Genomic DNA, 24120 nt, shown 5'->3' with positions numbered 1-24120 from the left:
GCCTTGTAGAAAGTTTAAATTCGCTTTCTGTAAATGAAGCTTTGAAATGCCTCATGGGTGGAGTAACCTGCCCAGTTACTGCTGTCATCACTAACTGTAATGTTTATGTCCCCTGGCAGAATATGTGGCCTCCTTAGAGGTATATACACAGGATGCACTGCCCTGTAAGCCTGAGAGATAACATCCATAACTGTAGTTGTCCAAAATACGTGCAATTTCTTGAGTGGAATACCTGCATGCTGATGTTTTAGATAATAATCGTACTGCATCTGTTAATACAGACCAGTATAATGCTTCTCTTTGTCAATGGGACAATCTATGCTTTGAAACCACAGGAAATTTCTAAACCATGTAACATCAAACGTATTTCTAAGATAGCCTGGATCATTGAATTAGTAGCATGGTAGTGGCTCAGAAAAAAAAAAATTCATTCCATTTAAAACAGGAAAAGTGTTGTTGGTTAGAGGAAAGGTTTGCAGATTTACAGATGGCATAAATCTAACATAGTAAAAAATCTCTGGGAACTGGAAACCCTGCTCAGTTATCTCCCAAACAGCTAGGCACAAAGCCCTGATACCCAGAAGAATGAAATACTTGCAAGTTTTGAAGTCAACATGTTTTTTAAAAGCATAAATACATATATTTATAACTGTGTAAAGAGAACGGTTGGGATATGCGCAGCACTGGAGCCGTAACTGTTATTTATTGTTTCGAAAGATTTTTTCCACTGGAGTGGAAGCTGGGTTCCCAGGTTCAGAGCAGACCAGAGCTGGCCATCAGGAAAAATAACAAAACAAAACTTGCCACTGCCAAGGTACAGCTTCCCTGGACATGAGGCTTGGCAGAAATTTTGCAAGTTCATGGCCAGCATTTCACCATAGTGACTTCTGTTTTCAGCACATTCCTGCATCTCCACATCCGAGGATCACACCAGCCTTGTGGACAAAGCAGGCTGGAAACTGGCAACCTGGCTGCAAAGGCTTCTCACTAAAAAAGATCAGGATCTATTTCATCAGTGACGAAGATAAGCAGTGACTGAAAGAGGTCCTTTGGAGAAGACCGCAACACGTACATCCACATGTAAATGACTGGGGACAGAGTAGTGAGAGCTTATGGGAGATGCAATATGCAGTCCTCCATATGCCATTTCTAGGAAGAAAATGAGGCAAGGAAAGTCACATTATGCTGGAGCTCATACACTAACTGCAACTGAAAATTTTGCTGTTCCCATAGAAAACATGTCACAGCCCAGACATTAAAAGACCACAAGAGGACACTATGGTGCCGCTTCAAAATTTATTTACTTCAAGAAACTCTGCCTCAGATGTAAAATTACTCATAACTGTATTCAATACTTGGAACAGCCATTTCTACAGTAATACCTCAATCTCATTTTTAGCGACTGAAAAATTAAATCTTTGAGATTATCTTCCCACCCCACCCCCCCCATCACATTCTGTAAATTTAGATAAGAAGAACCGGATCAAACTTTTCTCCACTAGACTTGTTAAACATTGCAGAAATTTTCAGGGTAAGATTAAGATGCTGAAAAAATACTACTCAGGGTGTTTTGTTTTTTTTTTTTCCTTTTTTTAAGGGATCGATTTGCAATTCAGTTTCATTTTTAGCATGGATAGTTTTGTCATGGTCTATTTAAGTTTTTAACAAAGGACTCAGAGAAGATACTAGGCACAGGCCTAGACAAGATTCTTTAGATGCTGAGTCTAACTACAGGAGGACACTCAAGAAAGTTATTCAAAACGGTCTTTTCAAAGATATATTAAACCTCTTTTCAAATGTTTGTATTCCAGACTAAAGGGACCTCCTTTTGATTTGTCTGCCAAAACTTGTATTCTTCAGTTTTTATCTTAGCTATTTTAATCTTTATTTTGTTTCTCAGCAACAACCCACAGGGGAACTTGAATTCTTGCTTCCTGGGCTCTGTGCTTTTCTTTCATTGCAGAACTGGCAAAAGAAATGTTTTATGAAAACAGTGAGACCAGGTACTGAGAAAGGGCTTCAGAAAAAATATACTTATCCATTATATAGGTGAAAGAATCATCATCATGAATTTTACAAAACAATTTAGGGAGAAACAGTAGAAACAGAGCAAAATTAAGTGCCCTCTCATTTGAGTACTGATTGTTAAGGCTAAAGCCTTGATTAAAAGCAGCAGTGTTTCTGTGATGTATGCTAAATGCTGAACTTGGCTTACTTAGTTTCTTGGTTTCCCCCCTCCACACACACACACACTATTTATTGACTTCTGACAGAAGCAGCTGAACTAAGTCTAATATCTGAGGTCACAGTTTTAAGGAAGAGGGGATATTTGTTGCTTTTGCTTTGCAAAGTAAAAGAACTGCACAGGTTGTAATAATTTCTCAAACTGTACAGACATTGGGGAAAGAATTGCCACCTTTGCAATTTGAGTGCCAGGAAATGAAGCAGACTACCAACACTGACTCTGGTAATACTGGACCAAGTGACTGAGAGGTTCTAGCTCAATCACTGAAGATCCTGGACACTTGTCAAATACAGAAATGGGACAAAAATGCTTCCCATTGCCACAGATTTTCTTTTTCCTCTGACAAACTACACAATAAACTTATAAATAAATATGAAGGTTAGTAAAAGCTTTCCATTTCTCTTGTTTCAAAATATTAAAAAAAAAAGAAAACTGTAGGAGCACCAAATGCCCACCAATATCTCAGGTTGTTCTATGTAGATGTAAGGTTTCTAGGTCCCATACGAAGACAAAAATCAAGACTAGATTAAAAAAAAAAAAAAAGTTCTTGAAACTCTGAATGAAGCCTTCCAAAATGCTCCAAGGAGAGTTATCCAGCATCACAGTCTGTCCTGAATGCAGTTCAGCAGATCCACTAACATACTGCTCTGGGTTTGTGAATTAAATTAAACAAATAGTAAGAGCAAATAAAAGCCACTGTTAGTGAGAAGAATCTTCTGGGTGGGTTTGGGGTTTTTTGGTTGGTTGGTTGGTTGGTTTTTTTCTAGTTTAGACATGTTACATTTTCAGAATTTTAAGCAATTTGATCATTTCCATATGTATAAATCCAGAGAAGAGCTAACAGAGAAGTTGCTGCTTTCAACAGCAAATAGAAGAAATCTAAATTCCTGCAGTCTCACTGCTTTTCTGCTCCTCCCTTCCACTAACACGGAAATGGTTAACCCAATCGCTGACGATCAGCAGGAAACACATCACTTGAGCAAAGAAAACAGTTCATTTTCAGCTAGATGAGCTCCCTGAACGAGCTTACTGTACAGTTACACAAACACCAGTGCTGTCTGTCACAAGGAACAGAGAAGAAAACATGCAGTGAAGAAACAGGGTAGGACTGCAGCAGCCAAAGTTGACACAGGCATAAACTTCTATGGCACTGCACCTTACTCCAGAAGGTGATGGAAATACAATGATACCCGGCTTTTGAAAGTTGAATCTGTGGAGCAGATGCCCACTGAACCTTATGTTTAAGATCAAACAGAAGTTAATAAACTTATATTTATAGAGGTGGTTAGACTTAATGCATGATGCTTACTGACTTTGAAATATAGAAATATGTGGGCATATTGCTTGACCAGCTCAATGACATGCAAGAAGGAATGCAGATGTTAAGTGCCAGCACAGTTCAGCAGTCCGTGTCCAATGTAAAACATGCAAAAGTCCTTCCACGGCCCAAACAAGTCACCTACTGAGAAGAAGTTAGATACATGAACTGAACTACTCAGATTCCACATACCAGATCAGCTGTATATGTTAGACCATCAATAGACTTTTTAGGCTTGGTTTCTAGCATCACCACTTACCCAGATGAGACAACTGAGAATTGAAGTTGTTTATTTCTGTGGATGCTCCAGTCCATTAGTCTGGAAAAAGATAGTACTGGAGGAAGGGTGCTGGCAACAACCTTTTAGAATCAAATCAATAGTCTGCATCAATATTATGTCTGTAGTTTTTGGTTGTTCATACCACAGACAAAAGCATGAGCCTCGGGCTGTTAAAGATGCCTTGAAGATTGGGTCTTACTTAGACAGACAGCCTGAAGTACTTCATAGTACATCGATTTTGAGATTTACAGAAATAGTAATAACTATTTTCAGAACTCATGTTAGCACAACTCATTATTTAGAAGAGGTAAATAATGACTTGCATTCTTCCATTTGGCAGCCAAAAAAGCTTATTACAAAGTTAGTATCTCAATTATATCTGATACTGCACTGGTACTACTAGCCATAATAGAATCTATCACTTGAGCTAGCGTGTATTACAAATTACCAATGCAAATTGCTCTTATTAATAGGTGCAGGGGAAAGGCATTCAATTTCAGGATGAATCATCCTCTCCATTGGGAGGCAGAAATCAAAGTACAATCATTTATTTTATGCTTGAGCTGTTAGAAATTCAGTGTTGTGACTACTACTACAAGCTGCTGTCAGTAGGACTGGAAACACTAACACTCACACTGAAGGGTCACTAGAATTTTTCTGACAGAAGTCACAGCCATATCTTACATGATTTTAGCTTTGAAATTGAATTCCAATGAGATTCCTTTCTACCATGTTTCAAGCTGTGTGATTTTGATCATTTAAGAAAAATAAACTAACTGCAGCTATTAGATAAGCTAGATACCACGTGCATAATCATTGCATGATGCACAGAATTCCATTCCTTCTTTAATGATTTTGCACTCCGATACTGGTTTCACACAAGCAGCTTATTTGAAGCATTCTGAATTAACATTGGAACTAGTAATGGAAAAAGAAACTCCTAGGTCATCTGTGAGAAATGCTGTGAAGTAGAGGTTGTCCTAACCTTGGTGCAGGCAGCCTTTCTAGTTCCCCATAAGCCTTGTTCTCTATGTCTTGACTAGCTTGACCAAGTTTGCTGCAGGAAACACTGTCATGGCCTCACTGCAATGACTGAGTCATCCCTGTTCCCTTTCAACAGACACCTGCTCGGACTTCTCTATAGGTTAGGTGGTATCAGAGTGACAATGAGGCGAACTGCTTACACCCAGGATGCTCTAGGGTTAAACAAACCTCTCCTGCCTGCCATGGGAGAGGCCACCTTCCCTGTGAAGAACCCACCCAAAGCCCTCATGAATCCCTAGCCTTCCTTCTACAACAGAGTTGAATGGTTCTTTTGGGGTTTCCTGGCGTTATGAACATTTAGATAGTTTTGTGAGATTACACCAGTATCTATACACAATTTTAAAAAATATTTTATTTAAATTTCATGTATATGTTGTGCCACAAGGCTACAAATTATTCATTGCACAAAGCAGTCAAACAAATAAGTGTAATACAGTATAGATAAAACAAGAAAATAAACAACAAATATATATAGTATGATGGAATCAGTCATATAAAAGTATTATCCATATCTTTAAGAAAAGGAATATATTTTTAATCCATGCTACAGCATGGAAAAAAAGCAGAAATAAGTGGGCAGGAAAGTGACAACACAGTAGAAAGAATTAAAGCTGGAAGGAATAAGGAAACTTTTCAAATATGTAATGAAGTTACTATCACAGTACCAATTCTGTGAAAAGAGACCACAGATGGCAGTTTTGCAATGGTTTATGAAGCTATTTAGAGAAGTACTGATGGGAAGTAAATATTTGCCCTAGTGAATTCATAATTTTACCAGTAAAACAAGTTCTGGTGTCAGTCAAGCAGTATCGGGAAGGCAAGACATGAGTCAGCGTAGTAATTCACCATTACAGATGCATAAGCAGGATCAGTATTTATTGAGAAACTTCTCTTAAAAACTTTGCTTGTATGCAGATATTCAACATGATTTGTAAAGAATTTAGTAAGTGACAGTAGTATATTCAGAATATATTCATCAAGGAGACCACCTTATCAGAAGACCTAATGAAGCTTCATTTTGAAGCAAAGAACAGTATTCTTCCAGAAACCCTACTTGGAATGCAGAAATGGATGACAGGAACAGTCCTGAATGACTAGAAAACAATTGACTTGCTGTTTCCTTTCTGTTCATGCTTAGCCTTGTCTTTCAGTTGTTAAATACTTTGTGTGTTAACAGATGCTGTCCTTAGATCAATTACAGGGCTTTAATTTTATACAAAGGCTAAATTCCATAGATGTCATCAGTAAATAACAGCACATATCATGGGATAAAAATCACAATTAACAGCAAGTATCACAAGAAGACATTTACCAACAACCACTGGGAAATGACCCTACAAAGATGTAGTGCTGCCATCTTACAATTTCATCACAAATCTCAGGATTTTTGATTAAAATTCCAGGTTTGAAGCATATATGCTCTTTTGTATAACAGTAGCTCCTAACCTCACATACCTTGTGTATCTGAAAACGTGTTCCAAAGGCTGAAACAGCAGAAGATTTATCATAAAAAGATTTTTTTCTAATCTCATGCCTATGAATCCTTTGACAATGGTCTGATTTTAGCCAGCTAGAATAAAAATAAAATAATAAAACCTGTTATTGATAAGGATCACTGTTCAAATGCAAAAAAGATTTCCACAAGGCTGTGGAGCATTCTAACAAAATTTTTATTTAAATACTCATTTTATACTTTTCAGACTGCAATAAAAATATCAGAACAAGATCTCACCCTCTGAGTAGCCAGAATTCTTACTTTGTCCTGGCTTATTCTTGCTCCCAGCTTCATAAACATGCAGCAAACAGCAGTCCCAAAATTATAGAAAAGTATCTACAGCATTGCCTGATCACCTGTACCTGAATGCAAGACACCTCCTTCTGCCCTTCAGTAACTATCCACTTGCCCAGTGTCCTGGTCAGCGTTCAAAAGTAAGAGTTTAATACTGCAGGATGGATCCCTAAAGCTAGCAGTAGAGATGAAATCTGAATTGAAATAGCCATGTCAATCACCATGTCATCTTAAAAAAAAAAAAAAACAAATACAAAAACAAACAAAACAACAACAACAAACAAACAAAAAAAAAACAACAAACCAAAACAAAAAACCCCACTCTTCTACATATACTGGGGGGTTGTCTTCTCTGACTAAGCCATTGACTGGTGTTGAAAGTTGTCTGATTTAACAAGACGTAATATCTGAAAACATCTCAGCACAGGTGTCTTAATCATATTCTTTAGTTCCTGTGTGGAACTGCTGATTCTGGACTCCAGTATTGATCCAAGTGCCACAATATGGGTGCCAAAACCATGTGTCATGTACTAGAGAATTTATTTATTCATGGAAAGTATTGACACCTAATGATGTTGGTCCTGGTTTAGTCAAGATGACGTAGAATTTATCACTTAAAATTCTGAATGCTTTTGCTACAACATTTAAAATCCACATTATCTATCAAGTATGCAGGTGAATTTATAGGCATTATATCAAAAAAATTAGCATGGCTTTACATAGCTTTTTAGGGTAACTAGTTGCATTGCAGATTACTCCATATGTCTCTCTCTAGACTCCATAGATCTTATGATTCAAAATACAATATTAGATATGATACAATTACAAGACTGAAAGGTTGTGCCACAGAAGGAAATCCAAAGGACCTGACTGTCTGAAGCTGATGATTACGTAGATCTAGGCGACAGGAATTTTGTACTTCTTCTTGTGGAATTTCACTTTCACCTACATCCATTAGTCCACTAATGTTCCGCACCTAGAAAAGTTGAAAAGATTGCCCTGAGAGCCAGACTGGCACAACAGCAAAAACCTTTATGCAGCTATCAAATTCAATGCTATTTCAAGTGAAACAACTCAAACTGTATTGCAAAGCCACATGTGAACGGGAAGAAATCAACATCATTACCCTGATGTTTGCATTCCTATGAAACACTTCCCAGAATTCAGTAGACATTTCAAGCAAGAGTCACAGGTCTGGCTGTTCTTTGTCTTGGCTCCCTCCACATATGGATGCATTAGCTGGAAAACCTTAAGCAAACTCATGAGCTTCCTTCCCCAAAGTCAGCTCACAGTCTCAGGACAAGAGCTTCAAACATCTCTAGAAGGAAAAATATTACTAAATCTCACAGATCAGCTAGGTGTGATGAATTTCAACCTCTTCATAATTTCAGTCTGCCAATGTGCAATTCGGCATTAGGTAGATATTTTGGCAGATTAACTGTAACAGTACAAAATTCCTTGATTTCTCTTTATCTAACATACCCCAAAAAGGCAACTGGAAAAAAGATCATTGTGAAATGTATGTTGTCTATAAGGCTTTGTGTATAATATCTACTTACTTATCCCTGTAAATTAAAACATAAGGACACAAGCAATTTGCAAGTTTCAACAGAGGCTTTTGAAAAAGTTACCATTTAGTGTGTCCTTATTCCCATATAGTCTCTCTCCTTCCCTCCTTTCCTTCCTCATCCTCTGGATTAGCTTCTACCATTTACTCTTAAAGCTTGTTGTGATCTAGTTGTTATGTTCATGGCTTGTTAGTGGTCTGGTCATGGCAGGAGCCTTTTGGATACCCAGCCCAATCCCATGACAAGAATTAAATTCATTTGCAGTCAGCATTCCTTCCTGCACCAGCGAACACAGCCAGACTGTGACACTGGTACGTCCGCAGTTTCTCCAAACCATGAAGTGATTCTATTTAGAAGTCAGTGATGTGTACTTATCAGATTACCACAGAGAGAAAAATTTCCAAAGAGCTTTGTCCACTCTCTCTCACATTCCTTTATTCTGCTAACACCCTCTTGCCATCTTGGTTTCTTTCCCAACATTTGGAATTATTGCATTAAGTTCTTACATTCCCTCATAGCACTCTCACTGAAGAAAAAAAAAAAAAAAAACCAAAAGAGGCAAAAAAGCAGTAAGGCACCAACAGTTCCTCTCTCCATCTTAATAAGAATCAAGATTTAGTTTACTTTTTATTCTTACATTTTCCACTTCCCTGAAGACACGGAGAAAGTTCTCTCTTAAGACCCCTTTCAGTTCAGTTTCAGTCCATCCTCTTCTAAGAAGTTCCTCAATCAGAGAAGGGTATTTAGAAACATCTTCCAATCCCTCAGGGAAACTGTTGGCAAAAGTCACACAAGAACATTCAACACACATCACTGAAAAAATGTAGATTTTCTGATTATTCTTTTGCACATATTCACTTCTGGTGTGAGCTCACTTGGACCCAATTCTTCATCTGAGAATTTAAAATAATAATTAATAATTCAACTGACAAACAGAAGTAGGACTGGGACACAATGAAAGGCTTTTTCTGCACAAAGAATCCCATTAGCAGAACAAAACGGTGTATTCCGGAATGAAGATGCACTTGTGTATAGACAGAACAGGAGCATGGAGGATATTAAATCATAACAAAAAAAAAAAAAAAAAAAAAAATCAAACTCATGTATGCATTAATCCACTCTTTATATCTGGCCTTTAAAGGAAGAAGCAACAGCTGCATCACAGATGTAGTTGGTGCAATCCACTTGAGAACTGAGAACAAAAGGGAACATACAAACACATGATGAGCTAAGGACTCACAGGCCATTTTGTGTACTCTATTATTTACAAAGTCATTTTTCCAAAGAAAATGAAATTAGAATAATAACACTGTCTTGAATTCAGCAGTTTAGGCAATGAAAAGAAAGCTATTCACAACCCTGTACTGAGGAAATGACAATAAGCAAAAGTGACCTATGTCTTGTGCTAAGTCTTACGAAGATAAAAAGGAATTGGAAATAAGAAGCTGAAAAACCTGCATTAAACAACTGTTTTAAGCTGTATTTCCATGAGCCTTTGACTCTGTTTTGAGATAAATAATATTTTCTGCTATTTTTCTGTTCCGTGGAGGTGTGAGGATAAACATGTCTCAAGAAATCTGTGCCATTACTTTCTATCAGGATTTAGGACCTTAACAACTCCACCACCAATTAAACTGATGGTCTTTGCAAAAATGCATGCAATAAAATGTGTCCTTTTGTTGCAAACTATGTTTTTATTTTGGAGATTATAGTTTCAGAGCTATGATTAGCTAACTGTCATGGGAGCTGATGCACTGGTTTTGTGGTCCTACTTTACAGATGTGAGTCTGTGACTTCCATAACCAATTGTATGTGACCTCAGGGAAAAAAAATAAGAAGAGGACATGAAGATTCAACAGAAAGATAAAAAGCAAAAAAAGCTTTAGGGTTACACCAGCAAATGCCACCCAATCTGCATTTACTTCCTGTGCTGAAACATCACTAGCCCAGGAGTGAGCAGGAGAGGTTATGCTGTAGGCTGTTCACCATGCTCCACTGGCCTCAAATGCTCCCAAGCCCCAAAGGCAGGAGTGGTTTCACAGCCCCAAAACACTTCGGGCTTTCCCCACTAGAAAGCAATCATGGAGGAAAGAGTTTTGCAGCATCTCCCTGGGCTAACCCTTTTACCATCTAAAGGCTGAGGCAGCTTTTTCATCATTCATCTTTGGCTTCTGGAGGAGAGCACCCTCTGTCACTGTTTTTGTATGCACAAACCACTGCCTAGAACAACGCAATTGCAGAGTTCACAGGGCATTAGAATCTGTTTCCACATTTGTAGCACTGCTTCATACAGTTCTATTGTGCCCCTCTTTCATAAAACTTGTTTCAGTGTTCATCACAAGACAATTTGCTACAACTCTTTTAGTGTGCCGCCTTTTTTCCCCAAAAGGAATCAAAACCTTTATCATTTAAGGAGCAGATGTCACTGTGTGTAAAATTTTACTAACCTTTTCACTCCATCATAGTCACCACCAATTCCTATAAATTCTGAACCTACAATTTTCTTTACATGATCAAAATGATCTGAAAGAAAATATCAAATAAAACAATGTCTAAGTATCTGACAAGAAGAAATAATACAGTTCAGACATATTGGTACTAGGCAACTGTTCTCCTTAATCATGGATTCATAATTAAATCCTCCTAAAGAAAAGTCAAAAGACATCCTGAGAATACAGGTTAAAATTTAGTAATGCAGTTGACGTATTCTGGATATTTACTGATGCTTAACCAGATGTTACTGGTTATTAAGAATATCAGGCAGCGATCTTCAAAATAACAGCTACACTGATGAGATGCAAATGGGGAAAAAGACATGATCACCACAGCACATTAATTCCCAACAAGTAGCCCACATATGCCAACAGATTTTTCATTACCCGTTACATACCTATGTTTTCCACTCTTTTTAATTACAAAGGTTTAAGATGTTTTCCAGAAAGTAACAACTACTTTGGGATTAATGGTTCTTGGCTCCATTAAGGAGCATCATGTCCTCCAGTGACACACCTTGTGCCTCTTGTTATTTGATGAGTATTAGCTCCAAGAATACCTAGAGCTTGGGTAAGATGTGGAAGGGTATAATCAGGCAGTGTCATTTAAACAATCTCAAAAATGACACAGGTACCTGGAAATTCATAGAGGCCACCCACAAAAAATACAGTATATTAGCTTCAAACCTGCAAGGGTAGAAACATTAACAACTTTTCTGCCACAGGCCAGTACATCTGCATTGAAAGTCACCATGATAATTCCCTTGTTCTTTTTCTGAAAGAGATGAAGAGACTGTTGATGAGTGGACACTCGTGTGTCCTGCAAACCTCACAGACATCTCATATAGATCCTTCTACATCCATCAGTGAGCATAACAACAGACTATTAACCAAAGCTCAGGTAGCAACACAAGGCTTTGCCTCTCTGTTCCTTACCCTGGATTCATTATATTCTCATGTAGCCTGAATTAGCAAAAGTCCAGTGACTACGTCAAACAAACTCAACCAGAACTTCAGAAGTATTTGCAAACACTTAATTTTTGTAGCCAAAGACAAAACACAAGCAAAGAAAACATCTCAGAGGTGAATGTATAATTTGCTGCTCAGGGATCTGCTCACAAATCCAATTCAGAGATGAGAAGGTGAAGAGTAAGCACCACAACTTGAATGTGCAAGTTTGCCTCAGACTAGCCAAACACTGCCATTAAAACAAACAGAAAACAAACAAACCAACCAACCACCAAACAACCCCCCCAAAACCCCAAAAAACAAAGACAAAACCCATATTGTTCACCAGTTGTTGGAGGATATCATCAGGAACATTTCTTGAGTGATTACAAATAGCAAATGCCGAGGAATGGCTGAAAATTACTGGTGCTTTTGAGATACTTAGTGCAGATTTTGCTGTGGAATACGAAGTATGAGATAAATCTATCATCATACCCAGGCGATTCATCTCCTTTACCACTTCCTAAAACAGATTTACAGACAACAGTATCAGTAATAAGCTTCCTTGAAGGAAACCATATAGCTGATATAAGTAAACAGAAATAAATTCTGCAGCTGTCAGCTAGTCAAAAACATGCTGTGCCTGTATGGATTTCTATTTACCTATTAATTAAAAAGTAATTTATTCACTCACAACTAACTAGCATACCATCACATGCTCAAAATTCAGAAAACTTAGTCAATCGAAATTAAAAAATTTGCGTTGTTACTCATATCCCACTACTACTGCATATTAATTCATACATCTGATCTGTATTGAAACAATTGTTATAATTAAATCTAGAGCTTCTTTTACCCTAAGGAGCATCATGGAGAATTTGTTTCCACTGAACCCTGATCACCTCCTAACTATCAAGGATTTCCAGTAATTAATTTCCAATGACAAATTGCTTTTGACAAGATAAAGCCAGAAGTTTTTAATTGCGTAAGACATTGCTTGGGTTAGCATTCAAAAGAGATCCTTACTTCGCCAAATGCAGTCAGACCAGTAACAGTAGGATAAAAGTTGTGTATTCCTTTAGATGATGATTCAGACCTTAAAAGGGGGAGTTAGGGAAGAGAAACATCATATTATTATGAAGACTATAATATCATCAAAAACTTATTATGCTACACACTGTAAAAATCACTACAATGTCACATAGCCAAATATAGGGATAATGAACTACATAATATGTATCTTGTTCACAAAGTGCTTTTCATGCTTGTAACTGTTTTCTGGACATTATGCCTTCACACTCAGGACTGTTTTATGTTTGTGAATCAATGGAAGACAAGCAAAAAGATGCTTATGAAAAATTTTCTGATTAAACAAACCTTCATCAGAGAACAAAGATACACTGAAATGTTGGTTACCTGTCAGCCAAAAAGCCTGCTTTTCATCCCACTCTGAACACAATTCCCCTTTCCCTGAGTCAGTACAAAGAGGAATTTTGTCAATCCAGCAAGGAGTAAGTCCTAATGTTCTGATACAGGAACTAGGTACCCATATCTGTAGCTGCACTTCTGAACTGGCAAGAGAGGGCAGCGTTGAAGGCTGCTGACTGTTGAGTTCTTACAGAGTGTTTACCCTCTTTTATCTACATCATATGCATTTTTAGTACTACTTTTTTTTTTTGGTCTGTTTTTTCCTATGTAACTTTCCCAATAAAGCAAAGGGGAGAGCAATTTTACCATCTTTGTGTTGTTAACAAGGTTTAAAAGTTTCCAAAATTGTCAGCGTATCAAGCACTACATAACACTCCTTCCGTCACATACTTGACACATGCGAAGTGATGTACCCTAAAAACCTATCATCTTTGACTTGGTTCAGAGTCTTTCACAGGTGAACTCTGTGTCTGAATCCATATTTTCCTCATCTTGGATCTGCCACCACTTTGCATTAGATGGTCAAGCAAAAACATGCACATTAGTTACCAAGGTGTATTGCAGGAATGTGTTAAAGTCATGTAACGAACACCCAGGTCATAATACATCCTCAGTGTTGCCAAACTGCTGTCAATGGAGTGACCACCTTCTATTCCAATCAAACACGCAATCCTTCTACTGTCAGAGATACCTGGAGACAACAAAGGAAGATAATTCCAAAGTAATTTCATGACAGATAAGAAGTCGGCACTACTGAGCAACAACTGTTATGGTCAATTGCAAGCAACATCACTGACATTTTCATAGAACAGGAGCTTATACTAATGCATATTTTTATGGCAAATTCTCTTATGACTGCAGTGGGCCAGGACCATGCACAGAGTCAGTTATTGTGATTCAGTGGAAGAACTGAAGTTACTCTTTAAACCAGGATAACTTGCCTGCTTGCATCTCTCTGTCTTTTGCACATACCTCCTGCAATTCCATTTTAAAAATTTCTGTTACAAGAAAGAGCATCACCTTGGGAAGTTGTCACAAGTTCAAGCTCTTCATAGTTGTGACACATCCTCTTGACAACATCAATTTGCTCTAAGGTCAGACGCACAGCATCCTTGTTCTGAGCGCTGCAAAGAACATACACTGACCAAAACTGAAAGAGACATTGACAAGTAAACTAGATAACTTGTGTTTTAGCTTGGAAATTTTCATTTGATAACAGTGAAGTTCATGAGCACAGGCAAAAATAATTTCCTGCAGTTTACAAGGGAGTTGCCACTACAGTTCTTTCCCCCAAAGGAAGAGTGACAATGGAAGGCAAGAGCATGCACCACAGACATGATTAAAACCTCCTGACATGCTCAGCTACTCCACAGTACACACAGGAAAGCAGATGTAAGTTTATGTTAATTTATTTATCACAAAATGAACACCACTGTTTTGGTTAAGGGTACCTGGACTATAAAACACAAAACTTTTGAAACACAAATGTTATGGAAAAGCATCTGTGGCTTTTCAGTTTCAATGTTTTTTCTTCTTCAACAGAAAGAGCCAAAACCAAGGCCAGGTGTACTTTTGTGATTGGGAAGGAGGCAAATGTAAAAATATGTTCTCAAACTCACAACCATGGCATTACGTACCTGAGCTCCCACATAACCAGCCTGAAGTTTCTCAAAGTTTGTGTGGGTCTTGTTGAGTTCTCTTAAGTTAACTCCACTGAGTTTATTTTGGTAAAATATTCTCAGTCTCAGCGCAAAGTCATTGTGGCTAGAATTGAAAACAAATAGAGCTTGTGATAGGAATAAAATGTTCCACTTCTAACCCACACATAATTTCTTTTTCTGTTCATAGTCCCTTAGATATTAATTGCCAATCCTTCTAGTAATATGTTTAAAATTCTCCCTTCTTTTGCAAACAAGCTTTATTTCTTAGTTAAGAGGGCAATAAACTTTTTTTTTTTTTTTGCTTCTCTCATTTTTATAGCTGTTGTGTTTCTGTATCTATTTTGCTCCCTATCATTTCTGAAAGAAGAGCTGAAATCAGCCACCACACTCCTTAGAAGCAAGTACTTGTGGTAGAATAACCAGTGCTGCCTGTGCTAGAATAATCAGTGTCTGTGTTGCCAGGTCAAAATACACACACCACAGACATCATTTCTTCAAGTTCTAAGAGTACCCTTTCAAACGCTGATGACTGCTTTATGGCTCTGCACAGAAGTCATTGGTAATGAAAGATGCCACTAAATTACAGGAAGGATACAAGGACATTATGTAAAGGGAAACAAAAATTAAGTGGCAAAACCTGATCAGAAAAATCACAATTATATTTAGAATAACTTGATCCTATAGTAAGTACCATCTGAACCAAAATTCCTTCCAGATGAATCACTGAAACAGTAACTGCTATGTGCCTGTAACAGCCTATGTCTCTACTGATCCAAACAGCACTTCTTCCTCACTTGTCAAGATTCAAAAAGAGGGTTTAATTTAACATATTTTGTATACCCATCGATTAAACGTGCATCTTGCATCAGCTCGATAGCTCGCTCTCTCATTGATTTTTCATAGCTGAATGGCACAATATCAAAGAACATCAACAGCCACAGCAACTTTGTTGTATTTCTCTTCATTTCCATTTTCCAGTTTGCTAAAGCAAAGAGATACCACAATTATTCGCTGATGACAATGAAACAGTGAAGTCTCCAGTCTACAGAGGTTGTAGGCTTAGAAGTACAGGCAGAACAGAAAAGCCTTTCCTTCTAGTAAGACGGGAGAATTCTGAAAGAGAAAAAAAAGAAAGATAATAGTAAACAGAAGGGAAGGTAGTGGCAGAAACCATAAAACATCTACCTCCTCCCAGAGATTTCAAGGTCTCCAGCTATTGTGTTTCTGCACATACAACCACTCCTTAAACTCTGCTGTTGCCACCAGCTGACTGCTGAAGGGAACCAACTCCTCAGTCAGAGCTGGCAAGGCGAGCCTGGTGGACCCTGGACTCACAGCGCCCAAAACAGCGTAACAAGATAGTTTTCTTATTACATTAACTGGTTTGTTCTCATTATTTGGGAGACCTCACACTGAGATGAATGTTGAAATAGTCTTCGAGAAATTCCAAAAATCAGCTGCTTCTGAGTAAACTGTGTTGTTAAAACAAACTGCACATCAGAGTATTTTCAGAAGAAAGCTACTGAAATCCAACACTTGTCCATACCTTAGCAAGGGTAATATGTGCCAGACTTGAAAGAGTCACTTTATTTCCATGCAGAAATGGGTATGGCAACAATTTAAAGAATAATCCAAGCACTCCCTGCCATTTTTAATAATACAGTACTGAAACACCTAGACAACTGCCTCTCAGGTGTGAGTCAAAAAGCATTTTTACAAATAGGTTTGAAATATTTCTTTTTTCATGTAAAGTAAATATAAGGTCTGCTAGGAGGTGAAAATACCTTTGCAGGGAAAAGGTTGTTTTGTTTTGTTTTTTTTTCCCCACATTCAGAGTTACTGGCAACATTACCTATAAAGCTGAGGAGCAGTCATCTCTTTCATTCATTGGAGTGACATTCTAATTAGATGCATGTGCCTGTGAATTCTTTCAAATCAGAGAAGTTTGGCTAGAATTCTAATATTGCAGAGCCAATGTCTAAATTTTTCCCAAATAAAAAAAGAAAAATAATGTTGACTTTTCAGCTTCCACTGTGAGTGAGTAAAGTTTTCATTTATAAACTTTCTTCTGGCAGCACAAAAATTTGGTTTTACTAATAAAGAAAGTTGGTTTTATGTATTCCTTTTCTGCAGAGGTAAAATCACATAGCAAATATCCAAGATATAGTCAGATTACAAGGCAATTCACCTTGCCTGTGTGCTTTGCTTCTCTTGTCTTTAAGCAAATTTTTGTAAAGCAACAGGAGGTGGACATAAACCCAGGAAATGGTTTCCTGTTATAAAGCCACATATTCATCAGTAAAATCACAGATACCACAAGGGAGACCTGCAGGTGGCTGTGACACTGAAAGAAAATTCAAGTCACACTAAGCAAATTCCTTACTGATGGCATCCTGTTCTAAACACATTTCTTTCTTCCCCTTACTAGAACATTTTGATTATAAAAATCAAAGCAAAAAATAAGAGTAGGCCTGTACCAGGATACTGAAAAGCAGAAAGCAGCACAGTGAAAATCATATTATTAAGAATCTTATATTTCCAGCCTATATATTAAACCATTTTCCTGTCACCTGCAACATGCAGAGTGTAAATCAACAGAAAAGTTAACTGGCTATGCCCTGCCTATGTCTGTTAAAATGTAAATACGTTTGTAAAGGAATTCTATTTAAGCCAGTATAAGTTTAATTAAGCTGTGCAATTAAGATTTTTTAAAATACAAATTAGTCCATTTTGCAAGTATTTTAGCTCTAAATCAAAATAATCTAAAAGATTAAAAAAAATACTAAGAAATTACCTCACTACTTGGGTTTTAAAAGGTGCAAACTGCTATTCTAAAAAAAACCTTTAAATTTGACAAACATTCCTAAGGTTCCTCCTTTAAGAAACTGGCTCAGGCCTTTTCTGTTTCACAAGATTTGGGAATGTGTTAAATAGTGGGACCATGTGGCAGGAAGCATTTTTGATCAGTGGGAACATACAAGCTTATACAAAAGGGAGTGTAAATGGAGAAGCAGGTTTAAAGTCAGCCCTGAAGTAGTCTCAGAAAGAAGCTCTAGGACAGCTGAATAAACACAGTAGTATGAAGGCACAAATGAAGATCCAATGTAAATACAATACCAGGAGAGCTGTGGCACTAAAGAAAATTAACAACCCTCACCCCTTAACGTTTCCTCCAAGAAAAACATAATGTAAGGAATGGCATAGAGAGTATTTTGTGAACTACAGAGGTCTAATACTACCTAGAGGAAAGCACTCTGGAAATAGATTTGTCCGTCAAGGATGCTTAAGAGTGTATGTTCTCATTCATTAACAAAAATAACAAACATGATTGACCCCAAGTTTCTTCTCATGTGTATAAAACTCAAGAGTTTTTGGCTAGGCCCTTAGGACAATATGGGAATCAATTTGCATCATAAGTCTACGCATCTGGATTTTCTCATGGGAATGGTTTCCTGCAGGCCCATCTCCTTCCCCTGGAGTCAGAGTAAGGACCAGACCTTCCAAGACTGGGATGATACTCTCAGACTGTCCTTCACCAGAGCACAATCGACTCCCTGGCAATAATTTAATCTGCCCAGGATTTGTGCCATAGCTGATAGAAGAAGCCCTTACTCCTCTCATGTCTGCACAATAACCAAGGGAACCTTCTGTGTTCTTCCCACATTGACGGATTAGAAGGGAGATTCTTCTGATTTATTGCCACAGGTTTACATTTATATACATGGAAAAACTTACTGGGAGGGTAATTTTCTATCAATTTTTTTGTAATGCTGCCCTTTAGCAGAAAAATATTTGAGTTATCATTTGAAACAACTGTGACACATCAATGCTGAGCAAGTTGACCTCTGTTATTACTTTTACTCAAAGAAATTGAGTATTTATATATTATGTATTTGAGAAAAAATGAGGCAGGTCACAGATACATGGGCTTGCACATTGTATCTAGGTACAGTGAAATCCATATTCAAAATATGAGCCCTGTTGTGCTACTATGACATGGTGTTTGATTTCCTCATTTCCAATAAAATCCATTTATGTAAGAGGGCACACTCCAAAAAGAAAAAGATAAACAGAATCCTACTGAAATCTTACATGCATTTAAAACTGCAGCAGTTTGCTTACAGTTGAATTATTTTAATTAATTGCATGCAGAAAATTGGAAGGTACTATTCAGTGGAGATATAAAGTAAACCAGGCCCAACAGCCTGCTACTTCTCTTGCCACACTTCTCTCTCCCAGCCCTGGGGTACCTAATGCAAAGCGCACCACAGGACAAACCCAGAGGCAGTCTGGTGATGCTGCTCCAGGAAGTGAAACATTTCCCTTCAGTTCTGAGTTAGGCACCGCAGCTGAGTCTCCCACAGACCGAAAGTCTGTCCCAAAGAAATATGTGTAACACTGCAAGGGACAGTGAGCACAAAGAGAAAACTTCTTACTTTCAGCTCCACTCCATCCACACAAAACATCACAAACTTGCAACATAGAGACACACATGGTGTAGAAGAGATAAGGAGAGAGGTGCAGAATGCAGCTCTCTCTCTTCTTCCACATTACATTTCAGAGCCAAAATGCCTCTTTCCGTTCTAACTTTGCATCTCTCATTGAGAGCATAACTGCTGTTCATCCCCACCACGTCTCTGCACACAGGAGAGGCACAGCAATTTTGGGGCAAACTCGGAAGAGCCATCAGCCCACAGCCGGAAACAAGCAATGACAGTCCCTGGAGAGCCGCAGCAGGCACACAGTGAGTCTTTGCAGACACACACTACAGAAATAAAGCTTTACTACTTCACACTAGTTAGCTTCTACCATTGGTTTACATCCTGCAAGCTCTTAATGAACAGCTAGGAAATTACTGTCAATAAAACAAGAATGCTGAGAAAATGTACATTACACTGGAGTGTTCCCACATCAGGGAGGACAGAGCTACGATGAAGCAGGATGGCCATATCTGCCATATAAGGATACAACAAAGAGTGTTTGCTCTTTTAAAATAGATACATTTTAATGGAAAGTTTCACAGTAAAAAAGGAAAGTTCTTCTGTGTGCTTCTGTCATTTACCATCTTCGGAAGTACGGGCAAGCTGCCTGGCCCCACTTCTCCTTTCCAGCAGGCAGGCCAGACCTCAGTGCAGAAGGTTCAGTAAACAGATGCTATTTAAGTGCAGCAAATCTCAGTTAGGAATAGCATTCCTTTCATCCCATTTGAAGTCCTTATTTTCCATCTTTATTAAAACACTTAATGACAGCCATTACTTTAAATACTTAAATTTGTTGAATTATTGTGCCAAATCAAATATATAAAGTGCAATAAAATAGAGCTCACAGCTCAAGATAGTAACATATCCTGAAAGATGAAGAAGTTTCATGCCCCCATAGCCCAGTTATGCTGAAATCTCATGAAGATAATCCTAGTGTAGCTCTGAATTAACTACCTCAGATCATGGCAGCAGCTTAGTTGCAACAGCACAGACAACACAAGGTGACCAGGACCCTAGGTAAAAACTTCCTTGCTGACCACTAACAAAAGCATGGATTCTCCCTATTCCTTAAATAATAAGCATAATTAATAACACATAAATATTAAACATACTTTTAGGAGCAGAACACATGCATTGTACTATGAAGTATGTTTCTAGGAAAAGATACCAATCCATTTGAAACTCATCTTGTCATCAAATCTGTACCTTGTCTTCCAAATCTTTCTCAATTTTTGCTTGAAATTTGTTCCACCATCACCAGCCCTAAATCATGTCAGATTTACCTGTTTCTCTGCTTAGAAATCTCCTTGGTGGTGTATTACACTTTATGATTTCCAACCTGCTATTCCTTCCCTGACTGTGCAAAGGTGCAATAAAGTGCCACCAAGCAATGAGAAAACATGGTGCTGCTAAACTTCTTGCTTAAAACAGGGATAGAAGGGAATAAATACAGTAATGGTTGAAAGGCATTTCAGGATCTCTAGGGAAGGGAAAGGAACAAGCAGGACAGCTTGTCCCAAACTTCCTGGAAAAGAGAAACCCAATACGGGCAATTAAAATACTTACATATATAAAGTCACTCAGCTTTCAGCCTTGAATTTAAGTGTATCCTTAGGTATTTCACATACTATCCACCACACATGTAGACAGCAAGTTTTTCACATGTAATATAACCTCAGTTGGAAAGATTTCTTTGCAACTGAAGTGTAGGAGATTAATTTATTTCTGTTTTAAAACAATTCTGTAACAAATTTTATTATTACAGATAAAAATTATGTTTTAACTCCAGAAAGATTTCTCATACCTTTCTTTAAGAAAAGGACAACTACTGAATTTCTTTCCTATTAGGTTCTCACCCTTTACTTCACTGTATTTTTTTCCTGTCCACAATTTTTAAGACTCTCCGACAAATTCAAATTGCTGAATCCAGTAATTTTGAAGTAAATGGGAGCTCTGTTATTGCAATGCATTTTTTTTAATCTAATTACTAATGATGAGGACTATTTTCTCAGAAATCCTAAATTACTGAAATTCTTCTAACTTCAAGACAGATACCCTTTATGGCATAATTTCTTAAAGGCACAACAAACCACAACAGCCTGACAACTACTATAGCACTGTAGCAATCCACATATTAACAGGCAAAATGGTGTCTGGCTTAAGCGTGCTGACCTCAGTGGAAGGGCTGACCAGGAGTGTTTGCTGTGGGGAGTCAGCTGTCGTCTTCGTTAATGTGTAGTCTCCTCTTTCTCAGATCTGGTGATACTGCTTTCCTGGAATGCAAACCAGAAACCGTGGAATAGCACGTGCAGACTTGGGCAAACAACTACTCCACGGTTCCCCTCTGCAAAGGTACTTTCTACTGTATGGACCACAACAGGTTTCAAAGCCATAGACAGCAGATTGTATGAAAGGAATCCTCTTCCTCCCAGTCATGTTGCTTGGGCCCTCTACCCTGTGCTCCTGCCCCTTGTTTAATGTGCTCTTCTCCATGCCAGGGCCAGTGCAAGCCATGCCCCCTCCAGCCCCTTCTCCTGACAGACTCATTCATTTTGGCAGGGTTTTGACCAGTTCCAAAATATTTCTAATATTCTGAAAATGTTTGGATACTGCTTTCAAAAAACAATGCTACAAAATAGTGAGAGAGACAGACAAAGGCCACAAGGATGAGCATTACTGAGCATTAAAAATGGAGTTTTATCATAATGGAAGCAGCCTGTGGAAGTATTGCTCTCACGGGAGGTAATGAACTTGGCTTCAGCCCAAGAGAGCCTATTTGGGTACTCATGCTGCGGGGAAGCTTACCTGCCTCACCCTCACAGCTGTGTTAAGCAGCATACTCAGGTAAGAACTCTCAGTAGAGATGGCCATGAGCAGTCTTAAAAAAAGAGCATTTTCAAACACATCATGGACTTTTTTTTTTTTTTTTTTTTTTTTGCTTCACACATGTTTCCAATCTACAAGAGAACAGTTTGTTTTCTTCTGGTCATGGCATGCAAATGAAAGATTTTGAGGAACAGCAATTACTGGAAACACAGTCATTCTCAAAATCCTTCCTCAGATGGGAGTGCAGTCTTAGAGAAGCTTTTCTTTCATAAGAAAATAGACATGCGTTGTGAGACCCAAAAATTCAGGTGAAACAGCACTTTTACAGAACTGTAAAGGATAGAGAGCAATCAGAAATTGGTTCTTTTCTGCTTTGTGGCAACCATGGAGATTTCCCTCAAATGTCAAAGCACAAATAAAGACTTACCTTTTTACCACAAATGCTGACTTTGTTACCACAGTGAAAAAATTACTCATACCTCTAATCTAGAAAATGTTAAATCTGTTTGTGGCAGTTCAACATGCAAAATGTTAAAAAGGAAAGGTCAAAAAAATTGCCTAAACATCAGAATTCTTGCAAGTTGGCATCAAAAAGGCAAATTAGTTTCTGCAGGCTTTTTTTTGGTTTCAAATTCCTCAAACCAAAATATAGATCAGATCTGCAATGTATATCTCTAGACTCTGCCAGGTCCTGACAAAATGACTGTAAAGGGAACACTAAGATTTTATAGCTTATTGTGTACTCTGTGGCATAGTACAATATAACTGCTATTCCAGAAATGCACATAATTTGTCAGTTCAAAATGCTTAATGAGAAATTAGCAAACTTTGTTCACACAATAACACCCTTCTGATACTATAAAAATGGCTACACATTGCAAATTTTGGTCCAAGTATTTACTATTTCCCATCAATATGAAGTCCACAGCTATTTTCAGGAAGATTTTTAAGCAGAAAGTGTATCTATGTGTTCCTCAAGCAATTTGGCTGCTAACAGAAATTATATCTATCTATACATTACCAAATCTCCATTCTGTGACTTTGTACAAAAACACTATTCTTGCTATCTAGCAAAATTTCCTATAGGTTTGCTATACAAAAGTACCCTCTAGGTTTCATGCAAAATATTCTTTATACTTTGACAGTAAGACTCCTTTGCCTTTGAAACTGTTTAGGTAAAAAAAAGACACCTATCATTCAGAAATCAGTTCTTGAAAATTGAAAGAGTATTGCAAGCACCACACAAAATTAAGAACATGAGATATTAGGCATCCCCCCTATTTAAACAACATCTAAATTACAAAACCCACACAGCTTTTTTCCATCCTGACTCAGCAGAGTTGAAAAGGGGAAGTTAATATGAGATTTATAGCATTTTCTTGTTTATCCGAAGGCTCCTTGAAGCAGGTTACCTTCTTAGGAAAATGCAGCGGAGTCAAAATCCACATTCCACAATGTTGGATGCAACAGCTTAAGCTTGACACGAGGTCCTCTTGGCATCAGAGCAGCAACAAAGAAACGTCCTCTATTTCTTTATCTCGCATGTCACAGGCTTCAAAGTCAACAGACATTTGGAGATTGTCCCTTTCAGAGATATAAGATCTGTGAAAGAGATTTCAGCTCAGCTACCGCCCACCCGAGGAACCCACAACCCTTGTGCTGTGTTCAACACCAGGCATTTCCTCCCTCTTGTGGCAGGCTCTTCGTGCAGTCCATCGTGCTTCTGCTCACTAACATATGATGTGTTTAACACTGCTCTGTTTATACTATTTAGAAATAGGTGCCCTTCATCACTGAATAATTTAGGTTGGAAGGGATTTCTGGTGGGATGTCATCTAGTCCAGCTACCTGATCCCAGCTAAGGTAACCTCAAAGTTAGATCAGGTTGCTAAGGCCCTCATCCAGTGGAAGTTTCGATGACTTCAAGGAAAAAGATTATACAACCTTTCCAGGCCCCTGTTCCAGTCCTTGCATCACATTAGGATTTTTTTTTTTTTTTCCCCTTATATTCAACTGGAATCTCCCTTGATGCAATCTGTG

The 24120-nt window shown here is 38.0% G+C and overlaps 1 protein-coding gene across 4 annotated transcripts; it reads right to left on the bottom strand.

The window, feature by feature from the left end:
• Positions 1-5739: 5739 nt before the first annotated feature.
• Positions 5740-23709, bottom strand: LOC104362520 (dipeptidase 2). Of its 4 annotated transcripts, XM_042797740.1 has the most exons (13): positions 23493-23709; positions 22060-22132; positions 21427-21527; positions 15614-15886; positions 14750-14876; positions 14133-14262; positions 13662-13803; positions 12711-12780; positions 12031-12207; positions 11424-11511; positions 10692-10767; positions 8882-9017; positions 5740-7652 (listed from the first exon to the last, which is right to left on the bottom strand). In XM_042797740.1, the coding sequence occupies exons 4-13, from the start codon at positions 15742-15744 to the stop codon at positions 7464-7466; spliced, it is 1266 nt and encodes a 421-aa protein (XP_042653674.1). In that variant the 5' UTR covers positions 15745-15886; positions 21427-21527; positions 22060-22132; positions 23493-23709; the 3' UTR covers positions 5740-7463. The 4 variants fall into 4 exon arrangements, with proteins under 4 accessions (XP_042653674.1, XP_032854856.1, XP_009967136.2 ...); XM_032998965.2 differs by lacking the exon at positions 22060-22132; XM_009968834.3 differs by lacking the exon at positions 22060-22132 and having other exon boundaries at positions 15614-15755.
• Between the last annotated feature and the right edge of the window lie 411 nt (positions 23710-24120).

This window comes from Tyto alba, unplaced genomic scaffold (genome assembly GCF_018691265.1).
Source record: "Tyto alba isolate M040663 unplaced genomic scaffold, T.alba_DEE_v4.0 Super-Scaffold_26, whole genome shotgun sequence".
Taxonomy (NCBI): domain Eukaryota; kingdom Metazoa; phylum Chordata; class Aves; order Strigiformes; family Tytonidae; genus Tyto; species Tyto alba.
Note: the sequence above shows the minus strand (reverse complement) of the source record. Positions and strands in the feature narration are given on the sequence as shown.